This window comes from Vigna angularis, chromosome 4 (genome assembly GCF_016808095.1).
Source record: "Vigna angularis cultivar LongXiaoDou No.4 chromosome 4, ASM1680809v1, whole genome shotgun sequence".
Classification (NCBI taxonomy): domain Eukaryota; kingdom Viridiplantae; phylum Streptophyta; class Magnoliopsida; order Fabales; family Fabaceae; genus Vigna; species Vigna angularis.
Genome location: NC_068973.1, coordinates 32911153 through 32929230, shown reverse-complemented (window position 1 = coordinate 32929230; position 18078 = coordinate 32911153). Strand labels below are relative to the sequence as shown.

The 18078-nt window shown below is 31.8% G+C and overlaps 2 protein-coding genes across 9 annotated transcripts; one reads left to right on the top strand and one right to left on the bottom strand.

Moving 5' to 3' along the window:
- The first annotated feature begins 1465 nt into the window (after positions 1-1465).
- On the top strand, positions 1466-7462 carry LOC108331826 (uncharacterized). 7 transcript variants are annotated; one of them, XM_017566786.2, is made up of 10 exons: positions 1466-1879; positions 3693-3737; positions 4705-4788; positions 4913-5000; positions 5236-5415; positions 5517-5696; positions 5811-5984; positions 6201-6352; positions 6485-6611; positions 7145-7462. In XM_017566786.2, the coding sequence occupies exons 3-10, from the start codon at positions 4742-4744 to the stop codon at positions 7154-7156; spliced, it is 960 nt and encodes a 319-aa protein (XP_017422275.2). In that variant the 5' UTR covers positions 1466-1879; positions 3693-3737; positions 4705-4741; the 3' UTR covers positions 7157-7462. The 7 variants fall into 7 exon arrangements, with proteins under 7 accessions (XP_017422275.2, XP_017422274.2, XP_017422277.2 ...); XM_017566785.2 differs by having other exon boundaries at positions 4702-4788; XM_017566788.2 differs by lacking the exon at positions 3693-3737.
- A 1539-nt stretch (positions 7463-9001) lies between these two features.
- On the bottom strand, positions 9002-16395 carry LOC108329981 (protein CLT2, chloroplastic). Of its 2 annotated transcripts, none has more exons than XM_017564410.2 (10): positions 16021-16395; positions 15756-15901; positions 14841-14878; positions 13791-13906; positions 12872-12971; positions 12759-12794; positions 12571-12621; positions 10351-10453; positions 9623-9748; positions 9002-9500 (listed from the first exon to the last, which is right to left on the bottom strand). In XM_017564410.2, exons 1-10 carry the CDS (start codon positions 16347-16349, stop codon positions 9343-9345), a joined length of 1203 nt encoding a protein of 400 aa, XP_017419899.1. In that variant the 5' UTR covers positions 16350-16395; the 3' UTR covers positions 9002-9342. The 2 variants fall into 2 exon arrangements, with proteins under 2 accessions (XP_017419899.1, XP_017419898.1); XM_017564409.2 differs by having other exon boundaries at positions 10342-10453; positions 16021-16394.
- Positions 16396-18078: the final 1683 nt, after the last annotated feature.

Sequence of the window (18078 nt, the reverse complement as noted above, 5' to 3'; positions counted from 1 at the left end):
ACCAACCTAAAAGAGGTTTAAAGTTTGAACGATATACTGGTCTTTCTAGCCCACTTTTTACCATGCCTAGCATAAAAGCAAAACCCCTCTTTAGGATATTGAAAGGATTTTAGAACTACACTTAGACCGAGGAATGTGAAACCATGAGAGTTGTTAAAGTGGGAGGTTGGAGAACTCCTTTTCCTTAGCATTGGCTTTGTACCTAAGGATATCTCACTCAACGATTCACTTAATCCTCGTCATGGAGGAAGGCAAGGACACTATTTGATATATTTCACAAGTCAGACCCTTCAACTTGAAAAAGAGTGATACCTTACTATAGAAGAGTTTGTCTTAACTTTAATCTCTTCAGCCCGACGACTACACCACCACTTAGCTTCAATATTTGTGTCTGTAAAGACTATCCTACCTAGCATATCCTATAAAAGCCCAAGCTTGTAGGACACATGTCAGTCAATATAACTTTTTGAGTTTGGGCTAACCTACCAAAATCAAGGACCAATGAAATCATAATTCCTCGCATATTTCCTCATCAAGCTCCCATTTAAAGGGAACAACTCGCATGGTGGTCCCTCAACGTCGATGGGTCCTTTAACAATGAGAAGAGTGACATAGGCAGGATGATAAAAATATTTGTGTTCATCGATATCTGCGATGGATAATTGGTTCCCACAATTATTTATTAGCTGCACATAACGAATATTTTAATACCCACTATCATATTATCTGTTCTTGCAAAAGATTAAAGTAAATTTAATTTATATTATATTAAGATAAATTTAATTAAAATTTAAATTAATTTATATTTTATTAAGTTGAATTTAATTAAAATTAAAAATTTATTTTATCTAATTTATATTATATTTTACTTTTTTATAATTTTTTATATATTTTATTTTAAATTTTTACAAAATAAATTTTTTAAATATTCGTAAGTATCATATATATATATATATATATATATATATATATATATATATATATATATATATATATACACGTGAGTTTTAATTATAAATCGAACAGTGTATAGATATGGTTCCTGTGCAATCCAACCCATTCATTGTCATCTTAGATAAATAAATTTAATTTCACTTTGTACACAAAGCAAGTTGAGATATAAGCATTGGTATGTAAATGCTGTTGATAAAATAATATTAATTTTGCAATTTAAAAAATTATAATTATCACTTTTAAAGAGATTTGATACAACTTAGTTATTAGTTACTGTTTTTTTAAACTTGATTTATTCTATTCATGGACTATTTGAACTGATTTATTAAACCAAATATATTTTCGTTAGCTATATATTTTATAATTTATTTGAAAAAATAAAGTAAAGCAAAAGTATTACTAAATACAGCAAGGGTGCAAATAGTAAAATACTGTTCTTTTAAGAAAAAAAGGTTTCTTTGGGCACCCATCTTGCCCCGTTCTCAGTTTCGCAAATCCCTTCCTCCGCCGCAGTATCTTACTCTCAATACCATCCACCGCCAAAAAACCGTCACCTAGAGCTGTCAAATTTTTTCAAAGCTTCAAGGCCAACCCTAGCCTTTTCTACATTGAGGCCCATTTTGTTTGACCCACCTTTGGGGGCTTTTTCCAGAGCCCCTAGCCCCCAAAACCCCAGAAAATGGGTTGGGATTAAATTAGGGCCGGGTTAGCCCCTAGTCCCAAAACCCCATTTTTCTCTGTTGACCCTGCACATTCTGTTTTCTTGACAAACGTTTACCTTTAAGAGCTCCACAACAATCTACTAAAACCGCAGCGCATAGCAGTACAGGCGGCGGCGGCAACACAGCACTTGACGGCAACGCACGGTGGTATAGGCGGCGACGATATCAACGATCGAGTGGTTGAAAGAAGAATCGTGAACGAGGTTAGGTTCTTCTCTTCTCGTGCTTTTAGTTTCACCGTGATGTTCTGAGAACAGTTTACTCGGGTTCCCAAATGAACACATCTTTCATCTATCATAAACTTATTCTCTACATTTCTCAATCTGGGTTAATCATCTCTCCATTACTTTTCAACCTTTTCTATATCTTTCTCTCTCTAAAAGCAATGCATTTTTTCTGATTACTTAAACATGTGGGGTTTTATTCTTGCCCCCTTATCAAAGTCTCTCCGGATTTTTTTTTTCTTTTTTCTTGAATGATTTATTTGTAATGTTACTAATTTTAAGTATTTATAGTTCTTCAATGTTGAGTGAGTTCATGGGAGAGTGGGTATGATGAGTTGACTCAATTTATCTCCTTCTAATTTAGAAACACTTTTAAAAATCTAATTATAATCCAAAAGAAATTGGATCTGAAAACGGAACATGCTTTAACAAATTCTAGAACTTCAAATTGAAAACCATCTTTGGAAGAACCAAACTGTACCTTCTTCTTCGCAGCTTCCTTAATACCAAGAACATACATAACACTCTCATCATGTTTGCTTATCCCTTAAAAATACACCCAAAAGTATAATTCTTAAAAATATCACATAGGGTTGTTTTTACTATAAAGTTGGATAAGACGGCAAAATATTTGCTTCAACAACTTTTCCCACTTTTTTTGTAACTTTTTTTGTAACTTTTTTTCTCAATTGCTGTTGTTGGGGAATTGTAATATGCAATTTTTTGTGTGCTTCGAAATTAAGGAAGCACTACCGGAGACAGTTGCAAATTATGAAGGCATGTACTATAATTACTTCAGCATAGCAATCTGTACATTAGTAGTGCTATGCAGGTGACTTTAATGAAAATGTCTGGAACTTTTAGATTTTTAATGTCTTTAGTAGTAGTTGAGATTAATCATTGAGAAAGAAGTTACTACATTACATGTATATGGTGTGTTATTTTAAAACCAAATTGCTCTATTGATGCATCTTAGGGAATATTGCAAGAACTGTGGAATTTTTGCCTTCAATATAGAACCAAAATACTAATTACTCTTTACTATTTCATTATTCATTTCAATATTTCGTAGTCTTTTATAAACATTTTCTATTTTCATTATCTCTAACTTTTCTTAAATTATTGGGAACTAATTCATTTCCTTTTTCACAATATTGTACTAGTTAAACCTCGGCAAGTGGGGATAAATTTTGACTTATCATTCTTTTAAATAAGTTTCTTTCTTTTCTATAAACCCTCCATCTCCAAAGACCAATGGCAAAGCGTAGAGCTGGTGAAAATTCTCTTTTTCCCTTTCACCTTTTATGTGATTTCTTAGTTTTTCCGTGTAGATGTACCTTGTGTCAAAGCATCCGTTCATGGAGATCTTGAAAGCAAAAGAAGCATGTTGCTTTATGATATTATGTTATGGCTTTCGCTTGAAAGAATATTTGGGTGGGAGCAAGTGAAGCTTATCGAGTTACTGTCTCTTTTGTCAAATTGTTATTCAATATTTTCATCAGGTTGTTTGAAAATATTGAACATTATGAAATCATGATCCTTATTTTATTTTCTTTCCACATTTGTCACCGGAAAATGTTATCTCTTAAGCTTTGCTTCTGATATCAAACCCTGCACCTCTTTAAACTAATCACTATCTTTTTGTTTATAAAAAGATGAGAAAGAAGCTTTATTGCTTAATTTATAGCAGTAATTTGTTCTTATATGATCCGGATTCGTATCTTGTTTAGCTTATAGGCAGCCTATAAGTTTTAAACGTGGACAACCAATACACTGCTTGTTCTATTAACAGGTATTGCACTTTTGATTGCTACTCCACGGGATAAAAACATAACGGGTAAATGTTGCTAATGATCCATTTTGTTTGATCTGCCTTTTGTTTTATTTTTTGTTTTATTGAACTCCTGAAGCCTGCATTCTGAGTATTGAATGGGTGGGATATTCTTTTTTTCTTATTAAGATAACATTTTTTTTTGTTTGAATTTTCATATTAGGTATTATGCTTTATGTTGTTGTCTTTTCATATATGGATAAATAATTTTAATATCATGATTTTAATATGTTGTTGTCTTTTCATATTATGCTTTATGTTGTTAGCTATAATGATTTTAATAGTGATTTTGTGACCTTTAAACTTAGTTGGTTCATATTTAATAACAGCATTTGGATCTATTTAATATACTTATGTTGTGTTGATAAAGCTTGCGGAGAAGAAACATCTTTGGATGTCAATGAGCAATGACTCTGGTGTTGTCTTGTACTGAATCTGACAAATGGAACATTGTTTATTTTTATCTTAGTAGTAATTGATGGATGAAACATGGTGATGTTTTTCTCTTGGTACTAACTGGCTGCTCCCTGATATCCATGTACCAAGAAAGAATGCAAGATTGATTTGACTAGATTTTTTAATCTTTGGTGCCTGCATAATGCCTTGTGTGAGTGATCTGTTTGGTATAATTTGATATGATGATTTTATATTTCTGTACATAAATTTTTGTAAAAAAAAGACTCATGGGCTGACCTGACTCATAGGGCTTTGGGGGCTTTTAGCCCTGGGGGCTTTTTCAATAAAAGATTTTTTTTGGCCCTGTGTGCTTTTTTGGCTCCCACCCACATGGGCTAGGGCCAAATCTTGTTAATGGGGCTGACTTGACAGATCTACCGTCACCTTCTCTTTGTCTTTGGTCGTTGAATCTTTCTCGCTCCCTCTCTGTTCATTTTTTCCCCTTAACCTTTCTTCATCAATAATTTAATTTCTGTTTCTATCAAATTTTAATCACTCACATTCCTACAAAAAGAAGGATCAGGATTGGAGATTATAGAAAATCATCTCAAGTCATGGAAAACAGTGCGAAGCATTTAGACGAGGACGTTATCAAGGAAGAGTAGGTTTTTTTGAATTGTTCCTCTTCCTTGAACGGGCATCAATTTGTGTTTGCTTCAAATTTTCTGATACGCAAGAAATAAATTGGAGCCTTTATCTTTTAAAAATCTTGTCGTTTTTCGCAGAAAATCGCCTAAACTTGCGGCGTTGTTGAAAGAGATGAAGGAAGGGCTCGATACTGTGAGGCTTAAAGTTCAATCTTTAACTGCCAAAGTGAGTGGCCCTTTTTTCAATTCAAGCAATTTTTTTTAAGGACTCCGTTAACATCATTTCAAATTCATAATATTAAGATTTAAAAGAAGTTTTTCTGTTGTTTGGACATGAAGTTTCGCAATTTGGGCCTTTTTGGGGATTCTATTAAGTTTTCTGTTATAGCTAAATATACCCTGATATCCATGAATGATATGATTATTATTATTATTGTGTCTCTCGATGTTTCTTATACCAGGTGAAAGAAGGTCAGTATCCTACAGCGGATGGATTTAGCTACCTTGAGGCTAAGAATTTGCTGCTTTTGAATTATTGTCAATCCCTTGTTTATTATTTATTGCGGAAGGCTAAAGGGTTATCAATAGAAGATCACCCTGTTGTTCGAAGTGTTGTAGAGATAAGATTGTTTTTGGAAAAGGTATAGTTTTATCCTTCTGTGTGTTGATCTTCAAGGGCTTCCATGTGTATATTTACAGTGTATTATGTGTTAAACATTTGACTTCCTGGTTTCCATTGCAGATTCGGCCAATTGACAAAAAACAACAATACCAAATCCAGAAACTAGTGCAGGCTGGTGAAAATGCAGCCAAAAGTGATTTTCAAAGTACGGAGCCAGATGCGTCCAATAAGAGTGAGGATGCATCAAAGTATCGTCCCAATCCTGACATGCTAGTTAGCAAAGTAGACTTAACCTTGCAGGTCAGTCAGTGTATATGTGATATTATAAATGGTGTAAAATTTGGTATAAGCAGGGTGGTAATATCTTGAAAAGGGTATTTTCCTGGTCTATCTAACTTTTATTATATGATGTAGGATGGACATGATACATATCAACCTGTAAAGTTTGCCCCTACTTCTATGGATCTAGAAAAACCTTCTAAGCATGAAAGAAATGCCTTGCGAAGAGAAAAAGAAATTCTGAAACAAGCTAAGCAGAGTGATTATATCAGGACATTGATGAATGATATGGAGGAAAGACCTGAAGAGGTAAAGTTATTTTTAGTGCTGAATCATTATGACTTATAGTATGCTTGGGTTTCAGTTAAACTCCTTTCAAAAGTATTTTCAGACTCAAATGTACAAAGAGAGCATCCTTCTCGAAAGTACTTTTAACTCCTAAGAATATTTTTTGAACTATTATCCGAACTTGCATTTAATGATTTTACGTAATGGTTTGTTTTGGCTGCTCACTACTCTACTCAGGTGAGGGATTTTGAGGGAGCTAGCAAAGAAGTTGATAGATTTGTCTCCAAGATGGAGAAACGCGCTCAGCAAGAGGAGGAGATGTTCACTCGTGTTCCTCTTACGAAACAGGAGAGGAAGCGAGAAAAATACTTGAAGAAATCAAGAAATGGGTATGGGAAGTGTTTGGAATGTTTTCCTTTTGTTTCTCCATTCCTAACAAGTAAAAAGAATTAAATGTGTGATAGTATTTTTGTTTAAATACATTTTTTTCTCTCTTAGCTTTTGTGCTTTTTCTATTTCAGGTTGCAAGGTCTAACAGAAAGTTTCTATGATGAAATCAAAACATTACCCTTTGAAGATAGAACTGGAGAGCAAGTAATGGGATCTGGTAAAGGTAGCAGCAGAAAGAGCCGAGTACACAAGCGAAAGGTATGACATTTTATTCTTTGAAATTATTATGTGAAAATTGTAGACTACTTTTTTGAACTTCATATACGAAATTTTGTTTAAGTCGAATTATGTGGATGTGGTTTATGTATTGTTGCATCTGCATTGCATATGACCAACCAAATTATTTGACGATTGCTCTAATATCCACTGTGTGTAATAAAAAATTATTTAAATAAACTAATGTCTTATTCCTCTGGAGTAAGCGTGTAGAGTTGGTTATTTGTCGACTAGTTTTGTAATTTTCGAACCAATTTTTGGTCATGGAGAGTTATACTATATGTACAGTTGTTTACTGATAGTTCTGAGCTGTGTGCTGAACACAGTAATAAAAGTGATACTATGATACCCGCACAATACGAAATAAAGTTAAAAATGTCCCTAACAGATACACACTTTCCCTTCCCTTATGCTTGGCTTTTAATTTGAAAAAGGACTTTTTAGTGTATGCATTATCAACCGACGTGATTGCATTGTACTGTTACAGAGAACTAACAATTTTGGCTTCTTTGCAGAGGAAACACTGAAGGAGGAGATTTAGGATTTTGACCTAAAGGGTTATGGGAGACTGACCACCGCATGCTGTTGGAGGAAGTAATATTAGGTTGAATGCAAAGGAAATGTAAAAGCTAGTGTTGGGTATTGGGGAATTCCTTCACGTTTGTAGATTTATGTTTGTAGGTTTATTTTTGTACTTTATTGCCATCCTAATTAGCTGGTGCCCAATGGGGAACGTGGATTGGAGATTTTGGAAGCGATGAAATAGTGTTTTTTGGTTTATTATTACCATTACACCACATCCAATTATGTGATGCACGTCTTTTTTGGTTTTACCTTTATGTCCGAGTGGAAAAATGCATAGATATTAAACTGAATATATTTTTTAATTTGTTATTTCACGGGTCTAGGCCATTGGTTGGTTCTTTTGTACATGACCCAATAGTTTCTCGTATTGTGCTAGATGATAATCAAATATAAGAGTTAGTTTGATAGTCATCAGAAGATAACACCATATAATAAGATTTTGATAAACATTTAATATTTGATGTATATCATAATTAAAACACAAATATGTTGCAAGATTGGAGGCAATAATAATGGTGGTTATAATGATAAATATAAAGTTTAATTAAGTTAAAAGTTTTTTTTAATTGTTGTCATAAATAAAATTGTTAAATATTTAAAATTTTATATTTTTGAATTAGGTGACTTGATTGTTATTTAGTATTGTCATTTGTTTGGTTATTTATTTTTGTGTTAATGTGTTAATAAATGTGAAATTTTGAAGTTAATATAATATGATATTATGATTAAGGTAAAATTATAAATGATTTTTATTAAAACTCTAATTTAGAACATACTGGACGATGAAAACCCGTTGTTATTACTTACATCAATAATCATAGTAACGATGATTTTTGTAGGTTATGAAAATCATTAGAGAAAATTACAACTTCATTATTTACATGTTTTGATGAAAATATAAAGGAAGTAATATTATTTTTAATTAATTATAATAACTAACATTTCTTAACAGGTAGACAAATAAACAAAATAGTGAAACAATATAACAACTACATTATCTAATTAACCAAAACTTAAATAACATTCAATTTAAAAATATATAGAAAATTTGATCACATAATAAATCGGACTCAATTGAAAATTCTCCTTATGAGAAACTAATATAATAATGAGATAATACTAATAAAAATGAAAATAGTGATGATAATACTAAGGATAATGATGAGGATAAGAATAATTGTGGTGACAATGAGAAAAAAAGGGTGAGAGTGAGTGTAGTAATGTTGATAGATTTGATGGTTATTGCTTGTGGTCATGATATAGTGACAGAGGAATCATGGTAATACTGATAGTTAAGATTATACATGAAATGACAACCTACCATGCAAGATAAATAACAAGAAAATAAATTGGATAAGGTGATTATTATCCTATCATATTCTATCTGGACCTAAAGTATTGCATTGTATAACATGGCAGCTAACAAAACTTTAGCTTGGAAGTCATATATAATTATTAACTGGGTGGCTTTTCATTGAAATACCTGTTCGGACAAGTTTTTCTACACATTTCTTAATGGAAAAATAGGAAATAAATAAATAAATTTAATTTCTCTTCAACTAAGATTAACTTATACACGTTACAAATAAAAGAATTAGATACAATATATGGAAAAAGTTATAAAATTTATAACTTAGCTTACCACATAAGCTAATTTAATTTGTAAAAAAATCTAATTCCAATCTTCCTTTTTATATTTGTCTCCAAGAAGGAGCTTGTATTGAAATTTATATAAACATGCCTCAACTCTAAATATTGTGTTAAAAAGCGAATTTAAAAAAGATCACTTAAAAATGTTCGCACCTTGCATTTCTGTCAACTGCATTTTTCTGTTATGTATTAATGTACATGAAAATATACCAGAACAAGTGATCAGAGATATATGCATAATCTTAAGTTACAATAATCCAGTGGAAGAACGAGGAAGTCAGCCATCATAAAGCAACTAAGTGACACTCAAAAGTGGAAACCGAACAAATTTTCGGCTCAAAAGAATAATCGCAAGGATAGTGAGTATGTATAATTCGAGCACGTTGGAGAAAATATATTTCACCGTGAACAGTAGTACCTGGAGGCTGCTTTGGGCAGGGTGCCCAGCCGATAGTTCATCCTCAGAACTGGGACGGTTTCAGTCCACTTCAGAGCTGTTCCTCACAGGTCGAGATGTGTTGTACAGTAAGAGACCACACAGAAGAATTCCACAGCCAAGCAAAAAAAATGGGCTCAAGCTTGTTCCCTCGGGAAGATATGGTAATGGTAGAGAAAGAATATAAACAGATATGGGCACTGCAAAAATCATAAGCACACGTAAGCTAAAAAACTATTAAGAAAACCTGAGGTACAAAAGACCTTACGATTCATAGTTTAGAATGCAACAAAGAAGAGTGAGATGCAATGATAACGAGTACCTGACAACATTACTAGAAGAGAAGATACAACTGCAGAAGAAGTTTTTACTGCATTAAGGAGGGATATGTTGAATGCCAAATTGGTAATTATGTAAAGCAGTGGAAGTAGGGGAGCGCCATCACAACCTAAGCCAGAAATTGAAGAGGAATACACATTATATTAAAACTTAAACACAAAAGAAAGTTAAACCAAGGTTCAAAATCATCTAAAGGGTATAAGACAAAAACTATATATAAATTTATTGATTTCTTACAATTATGAGTTTTAATTGTTTTATATAAAAATGTTAGAAATAACTAAACTCCAAGTAATCTAGTTATAGACGGGGTTAAATCATTGCTTATATACTATTCGGCCTTTTACCTGAAGGACTAAAAGCATCTATAATCCTAGTACATAAAAGGTAAGGTATCGAATATGACATGAACCTTGTGATAGCCACAAGATCTACCCATCGAGATAAGAAAACCCAATGACATATAGACCCACTTCAAATTCCATACCATTAATTAAAACTTGCCCTTGTTATTTTATTTATTAATGCAATTTTGAAAATTCAAGGTCATAAACCCAGGAAAATAATCATACATACACATAGTAACTAATCTTGATAGTGTTTTAACAACAGAAGGTGTAATAAGAAACGCAGACAAGTACTAGAAAACCACGTGAGGATATATATGTATAATTGCATTGCTACCAATTTATTAGATCTTACCTGGTTTACCTAGAAAACAACCGGCACCGCTTTTAAAATATGAAGGAAGTTCAGCAAATGGTATGCCTTTCAATTTTGAAAGTAAAGGCAGAGACAGAAATACGAAAAGAGCCTACAACAAATATCACGTGTAAGTATATTCGAGAAGAAAGAAAACGAAAGATCCAGAGAATGAATGTTATTGATTGAATTGTAAAGAGTACAACGGAAGCTTTATACAAAAAGGGAAAAAAAAATAGAATAATAATTAAAAATGAAACAGTAAAGAAAACTATATATGTTATAGACCGAACGGTAGGAAAACGTAGAACATCGTTCGGTTAACAATCAGAAGAAGATCTCTATCACCCTCTCTCAAGCTGAACAAGGATATTATGCAGGTTTAGCTTGGAAGTAATAGTATTAAAGGTAGAAGAGTAAAGAGACTTGGTGAAAATATCTGCAAGTTGATTGTTAGAAAGAAGAAATAGGAATAATCAGTTTTCAGGAGCTATTCTAGAAGTTTGTTGTCATAAATTGAAAAACAGCATATGAACCTATCATCTCATAAATTCTCCAAAACACCTATATGCTTATATTATAAGTTATACCCAAATAAGTTTCAAATTAGCTCTTCCACCCTAAAATGAAGGAGGGCTGCTTACGAAAACTTCAGAATAAGAAAAACACACTGCCAAGTATCGAAAGCTGACAGAGTATCACATCTCCATTTTGATAAAAATTAGAGATGTGCACAAACTAATCCAAATGAATTCAGACAAAAAATTGAACTAAAATAGAAAACCAACTTTTCCATTGGATTGGATATAAAGTCTGTTTTTATTTATTTATTGATTTTTTTTTTTCATTTTTATCGTCCCTGTGTTTTTTTTTTTTTCATTTTTATCGAAGTTAGAGGTGTGCATATAAACCAATCCAATACATACAGTAAAAAAGGAACTAAAAGAAAGAAAGCCAACTTTTCCTTCGGTTTAGATAGTCTCTATTTTGATTAAGGTTAGAGATGTTCATATACCAATTCAACTGAATACAGTAAAATGAATTAAATAAAAAGAAAACGAGCTTTTTCATTTGGACTGGATCGGTATTCTGTTCCAATTTTAAAATTTCATCTTATCCAAACCAAAAAACTTACCTTGTGCATCTATATACGTTTATTTATTTAATTCTTAAATTACCGTATTTAGAAATTTTAATATTGATTTGACTAATGTTTTATAATCTGAATCTAAAGTTTATATATTATGATGAATGTGACGAACACTTTGAATTACTTTTACAAAATCTATTGGGTATTCTGCGGATTTATTTACGGCCTCCTAATAATACCAAAAGCTTGATCCGATGCAAACCACTTTAACTAAAACAAACAAACTTTGGATAGAATCAAATGACTTTTCTTCTGATTTAATACAATCCACATAAACCCTCAGTCAAAATGTATATGACTAATGCACAGAAAATAGATGAAAAGAAAAGGCAGGTCAAGCAGAGTCCAGAACTTTAAAATAAATGAATAAGAATACTTAGTCGTTCATGTCTATTTCATCGTGGACAGAAGCAAATGGCAGCAACTCATGCTTTAATGTAATTCATGGTGCACTGTTAGTATTGGGAACTGAAGAATGGAACTTTGGGATTATTGTATATATCTTTTGTAAGAAAGATATTCAATGTTTTTGGGATAGTGAATTCAAATCTCTAGAATTAGCAATATAACTCTTACCTATAAGACAAATATTAGCTAATGTTTCCTTCATGTTCTTTTACCATTATATGTTTTGTTTTGGATGAAGGAAAAAGAATATTTAACAAACATGGCCCTGAAAATTCCTGAGATTTATTATATAAAATATAACCAGATACTAACATTTTAGGGCAAGTTCACATGTACTACAACTAGTACACAAATAGCTTACAATACTCTAATATAATAAGATTCATAAGACTACAACAATCCAAGTATTCTAACAGTTAGTGTTTGCCGTTTGTTGGGGACAAAAAAGAGCAATACATTTTGAAATCATATAAAAAGATAGAAAGCAAGCAAATAATTTGAACTCATGTAAGTTGTTTCACAGTCATTATTCAATTACAAGAGGAAGCAAAGCAACTAATAAGAAATCAGTGATAAAGAAAGAAAAAGCTAACAAAATACTGGAAATAAACGCCATTTGCAGAATTTGAAAGGTACACTTAGTTCATTGCAATTTATGTTGCAAGATGTACCTGAAAGCCAGATCCAAACGAATTGACCACAAATATGTCCAGTGACTTGTGCTGCATGTGAACATGTAAGGGACACCAAATCATGCCCATGAATAAAATGTTAATGGAATATGTAGTCCCGTGACCTTATATCCTTATATACCACCTTCCCCAACCCCCACCCAAAAAAAAGGTAAAGGAAAGCATACCTTTAATCGAGTAGCTGAGTCAATAAAAATATACTCCTGACATACAAGAAAACATTGATTATAATGTTCCCCAAGAAGGATTAACTAAAAGTCAACAGCTGTTATTGACTAACCTTGATTACAGAAGCCAAAGCTTGAAAAGCACATGAAATTATCATCAATGCTGGCCAAAAGAACTGAATATCAGAGAGCATTTGACCAGCATTTGAGCCACTGCAGTGATGGGAAACAAATTATTAGATGGGAGCCATTCCATTTGAAGTGAAAAAAGGAATTTCCTATCAACGAGCATGAGAATTTTACCCCAACAAGCACAACAAAAAATGTATGACAAACATCACAGCTTTTGAGCTTCTACAGACTATTACAAGCAGCTACTGACCTAGGCTGCTTAACGTTTTAATGAAAGCATGCTTAAAGTTTTACATGGAACAATATTACTCAGAAGGTTAGAACAAATGAAGCTTTGATATAAATATTTCAAATTTAAAGAAATTGTTTTGGTGGTTAATCAATTCAATGAGTGGTTAACCATTCCTACAATGGAAATATTTTGCCAAGAAATTTGGTAACTTTCCCACAATTATGTACCCCTTCAGACCAAAAAAGGATAATAAACTTACAATATTTTACACCAAAGGAGATAATGTACATAGTAAAATTCTTTCTGTTTAAAACAATTATAAACTGATCACAAGTAACTAGTCTATTATTTAAAAAGTAAACTATTTCAGCTCAACAAAAAATGGGACACCAATCGGTCCTTTAGAGGCCCAAATTGATGTTACACATATATCTAAGGGAATACAATGACAGGTCCCTCATTTTTTTTTCAACTGGAAAGGGAGATTAGAAGTTTAGTCTGATATTTTCAAGTCAATATCTTTTATCAAAGTTCATCACTGCACACTTTTGGGAATACTTGATTCACATGGGAATCTGACCTGATTAGTGACCTCGGCATGAGAAACTGAATATTGGAGAGTACAGATAGGGAATATTGAATTTCTCTGTATTATAAAGTCAAATTACCTTGTAATAGCCACTATGACACCGGAGGCTACAAGTAAACACCCAATCAATTGATTGATTGTGTACTTTCTTTTCAAGAGAAGGCTGGAAAACATTAGCTGCCAAACCAAAAATGTCTGCAAAAAGAAGAATTCATAAACTGGATTTTGAGAAATCAATATTAAACATAATGATGCATTAAAATAACGTATGTAATAATAAAGTCTCAGCCAATGCATAAGTCACAAATGGCCACCAGTGATGAATGGGAGAAGATACCACAGATTTTACAGCAATATTATCATTCTCTTCCTTCTTAGTTGGAATAAAAGGACAGGCCCAGAGCACAAACCACAAATGTAGCCATGCCATCAGAACATACTGAATAAGTTTAAAAATAATAAGCCCCCTACACTTTTGAAGTGACTGCTACGTGATACTATAAATATGGCAATGAAATGCTTTATGTGCGATGCCATCAGAGTGAGAGACAGGGCAGCTCAATCCATGAACAAGAATGGACTGTCCTTGAAAAAGTAAACTGGAAGATGCTGGTTGTATCAAAATATTTTTGAAAGACAAAAAATGAGAGTGATAGGTTTTAGAAAACCTTTGGTCAGTAGTGAGAAACAAAAGTCTTAGTTTCTATGATGCTACAAGTTAATAAAAGTCAACTCTATGATTTATTGTTATTACCAATAAATTTGCCGGTTTAAATCATTGATCAGTGCTATAAGGTCCCCTATTCTGAATATATTACAAAAAACCATCATGCTTCTCAGAAACCATTGACTACACTGAATCAATGGTACATCATTTCAATCAAATTCTCAAATCTTAACTGCTGCTGTGTAGTATGACATCTGCGTCATGTAAAACAAAAGAAGATTTTCTCAAACAAGACCTTACCAAAAGTATGCCAAATGCAAATCAGAAAAAAAAAGTACACTCCACAGCTACATAAAATAAACGGCAGATGTATACTATTTTAAAGAAAGACAAACATATATTTTTGTTTGTCACCCCCTCTCATCCTTCAATGAAAAGGGCTGCTCAAAATATTTCAGATACCTGATTCAATATGGGTATGACTGGTCCAGGAAGTAAGGCTGCAGAGGGTAATCAACATTCATTTCAGAAACATTGAAAACAAACACGAAGGGTATGTTTGGCAGAAAATTAAGAGCAGAGTTAAAATGGAAAGATGTTGATTTTAATTCATTGTAGCTTGGCAGAAGGTGGAAACTCATTTTCAAAGTACTCATCACAAAAAAATTGCAACCTCCGCTTTTGTTCTTTCCTCTAGAAACATTTCAAACGTCCCAGTCACTTTTTTCATTTCACACTCCTCTATTACTGACTATTAACACTATAAAACCTAACATATTATTTATTTAGTCAAAAACTCAGACAACTCCAATGGGATGTGCGACCATGGTACTCCCTCTGTTCCACAATGGCTGCACTTTAAGGTATTGCACATCTATTAAGAGCAACAATAGCTACATCACCTTTTTAAACAATTTTACTGAAATAGCTTCGCTCTATCCAATAAATATATTATTTTTAATAAGAAATAGAAACCAATTAATTTGAAGAAAAGAATTAATACTTCATTGAAATGTGAGAACATAAGTTAATTTATAACTTTTTTTTTAATGTGGCTAAAATTGCAGTCATTCTACACGCACACCCTCAACATTATAAAAAAAATGGGTCTTATAAATAGGAGTGCGGTAAGGACACTGAACACTCAATAGACACCATTAAAAGCTTTTAATCGATTAAAAAACCACTAGAAGGAGTTTAATTTCATTCACACTGTGACATTATAAAAATATTTACATTGTCATCTCAAGTATAGAAAATTTGTTGAGCTTTATAGTAACTATTATAAGATCATCTCTGCTTGATTGAAAGTATAAAAATCTTAGTGGCATGGAAATAAAACACGGTTAAAGACTAAAACACAAGCAAAGTCAGTACCTCCAGCAGACATTCCAGCAACCAATCCCAAAGCTTCCAGAAGTCCAATGGCGACAAAACGCAATTTCGGAATTGCCATCATCTCATCGGTTACTATTCTAGCCCGGTACCGAATATACAAGATGGAGAAATATATAACAACATACCTACGTTACACAAAAACTACAACTGTTCAACGCACTAAGAAATCCCCAAAAAGAAACAGATTCTCCTAGAGTTAAAACAGCAAACAAATGCATTTACAAGCAGCGACAAAGAGGTTTACCCAAAAGTTATGAACTGGGCGAGAAAAAAAGGGTATTCTTTCATGGGAACAAGGGCCAATTTGTAAAGCACGCGATTGGCTACCGCTGTTGTAACGGTGACAGTGGAGCTCAATAAGACGAGGTTGGTGCCACTTCCCGATGAACTTGCGTTTGAAGCACGAATTCTGAGTGCGGTTGGGTGGTGGTGGACATGGTTGCGGTTGAATCGAGCGTTGCCGGAAAAGTGCAACGGTAGCTTCGAAGACAGTGACATTGAAACGAGAGGCTGCAGCTTCGGATTGCAGAGCGCGAAACTGCAACGGAACGACGACGTTGAATAGAATGACATGCCAAACAGTGTTGTTCTTACTTTCAACCAACTTGAGTCATTTCTGCTAAGTAAAATAAATGCTCCTAGTATATATATTTTTTATAGTAATTATTGGATTATTGTTGGATGAAATTTGTGAAAATATTTATAAAACAACTTCACTCTATCCTTTTTATCTATGTAAATTTCACTGAAAAATAATAAAAAGTGAAGTTTTCTTCAAAATAGTGCTGTTAAAATTATTATTCGATAAAATACAATAGTATATTAAATTTTTAATAGCAAAACACAAGATCTTCAATTTTAAAGTGATAGCAATATCTTTATTTTTATGGTGTGTAAGATGATCACATTTGAGGAATTATATTATGAGATTTTAATTTACTTTTTTGTTGCTGAATCAAATGTATTACATCACTCTTAAAAACTTTATAAATTTTTACTCTAAATAAAGTTCTTCGTAATTATATTTTCTGTTGATTATTGGTATTTGAAAAAAATCATTTTTTTATTACTGGATCTTAAGGTTTTATTTAGATGCAGAGTTTTAAATTTTATGCATATCAATATCATATTTAAATAAGATGGTTTTATAAAGTTTAAGTTTTAAATTTAAGAACCAGATACTATCTTTATAATAAAGATATGCTAGTAGATGAAATGATAGTAATTTAAAATGTAAGATTTAAGGAGGGTATTGTAGTATTCGTTTATGTATTTTCATTTTGCAAGCTAGTGTTTTAGTACTGTTAACATATATAATAACGATTTTCTATAACTGAATTTTATTAAAAAATAGATATTTAAATATATTGTATTATTATTAAAAATCATTATAAATAAATAATATTTTTAACACATAAGTTGTGTATCAACTTTATACTATGATACGCGGTTATTTTAAACTAATTGATGATATATTGAAAATTAATTTAGTAATATGTGCGAAAAATATATATTTAAAGAAATAAATTGTTAGTAAAGTTAAATATATAAGTAGAATATCTGCTTAAAGTCTTTTTATTTAAAAAAATATCTTAAAACCATTTTCGTTTTAGATAACTATTCTTGTTTATATTTAAAAAAAAGGGGTCACAATATACTATGTCCTTAACAATTTTTGAGTACTTGCATTTCCGATCTATTAGTCGTCACTGTTTTCTTTTAGTTTAATTTTCATATGCAATTAAAAAATAACTACATTACCAATTTGTTTTAAAAAAATAAATGCGATTTTTGACTAGTAATTATAAAAACTAACAAAGTTTTCACATATAATAAGTATGTTTTCGAAAATAAAATAAAAGTGGTATTTTTAATTGGAAAAAAATTCAATTTAGTAAACGTATGTATGTATTATCTTTTATAATATATTTATTTATGTTGACAAAAGGAATGTATGATCTCTTATAATAAATGGTATTGATTGATATAAACCAAGTTTTGACTTATTCTAAACAGATAATATAATAGCCTTTCAAGAAAAAACAAAACATTAAAAAATATAAAGAATATGATAGAAAGCAAACTGAATGCAGGAAGATTTCTGGTATATTTAATAACGAACCAAAAAATGTTTAGCTTGAGTTTCATCATCTGATCAACAAAATTATCCTGTACTTTCTTATATACCTGACTTGAATTTATTATAATTCTTTTTCTTGAAAAAACTATAAAGGACTAAACAAATACTTTCGTTTTCAATTTTATATAAAAGAAAGCACACAATTTTAAGGATGACATTTTA

Coding starts and splice junctions, on each gene's coding strand:
- LOC108331826 (XM_017566788.2), top strand. CDS start 4,742: ATGGAAAACAGTGCGAAGCATTTAGACGAGGACGTTATCAAGGAAGA. Junction 5,001..5,235: donor TTCAATCTTTAACTGCCAAA/GTGAGTGGCCCT, acceptor TTCTTATACCAG/GTGAAAGAAGGTCAGTATCC. Junction 6,353..6,484: donor TTGAAGAAATCAAGAAATGG/GTATGGGAAGTG, acceptor TTTCTATTTCAG/GTTGCAAGGTCTAACAGAAA.
- LOC108329981 (XM_017564409.2), bottom strand. CDS start 16,349: ATGTCATTCTATTCAACGTCGTCGTTCCGTTGCAGTTTCGCGCTCTGC. Junction 9,749..10,341: donor TTGTTTTCTAGGTAAACCAG/GTAAGATCTAAT, acceptor TTTCTGGCTTAG/GTTGTGATGGCGCTCCCCTA. Junction 9,501..9,622: donor TCTTCTAGTAATGTTGTCAG/GTACTCGTTATC, acceptor TGATTTTTGCAG/TGCCCATATCTGTTTATATT.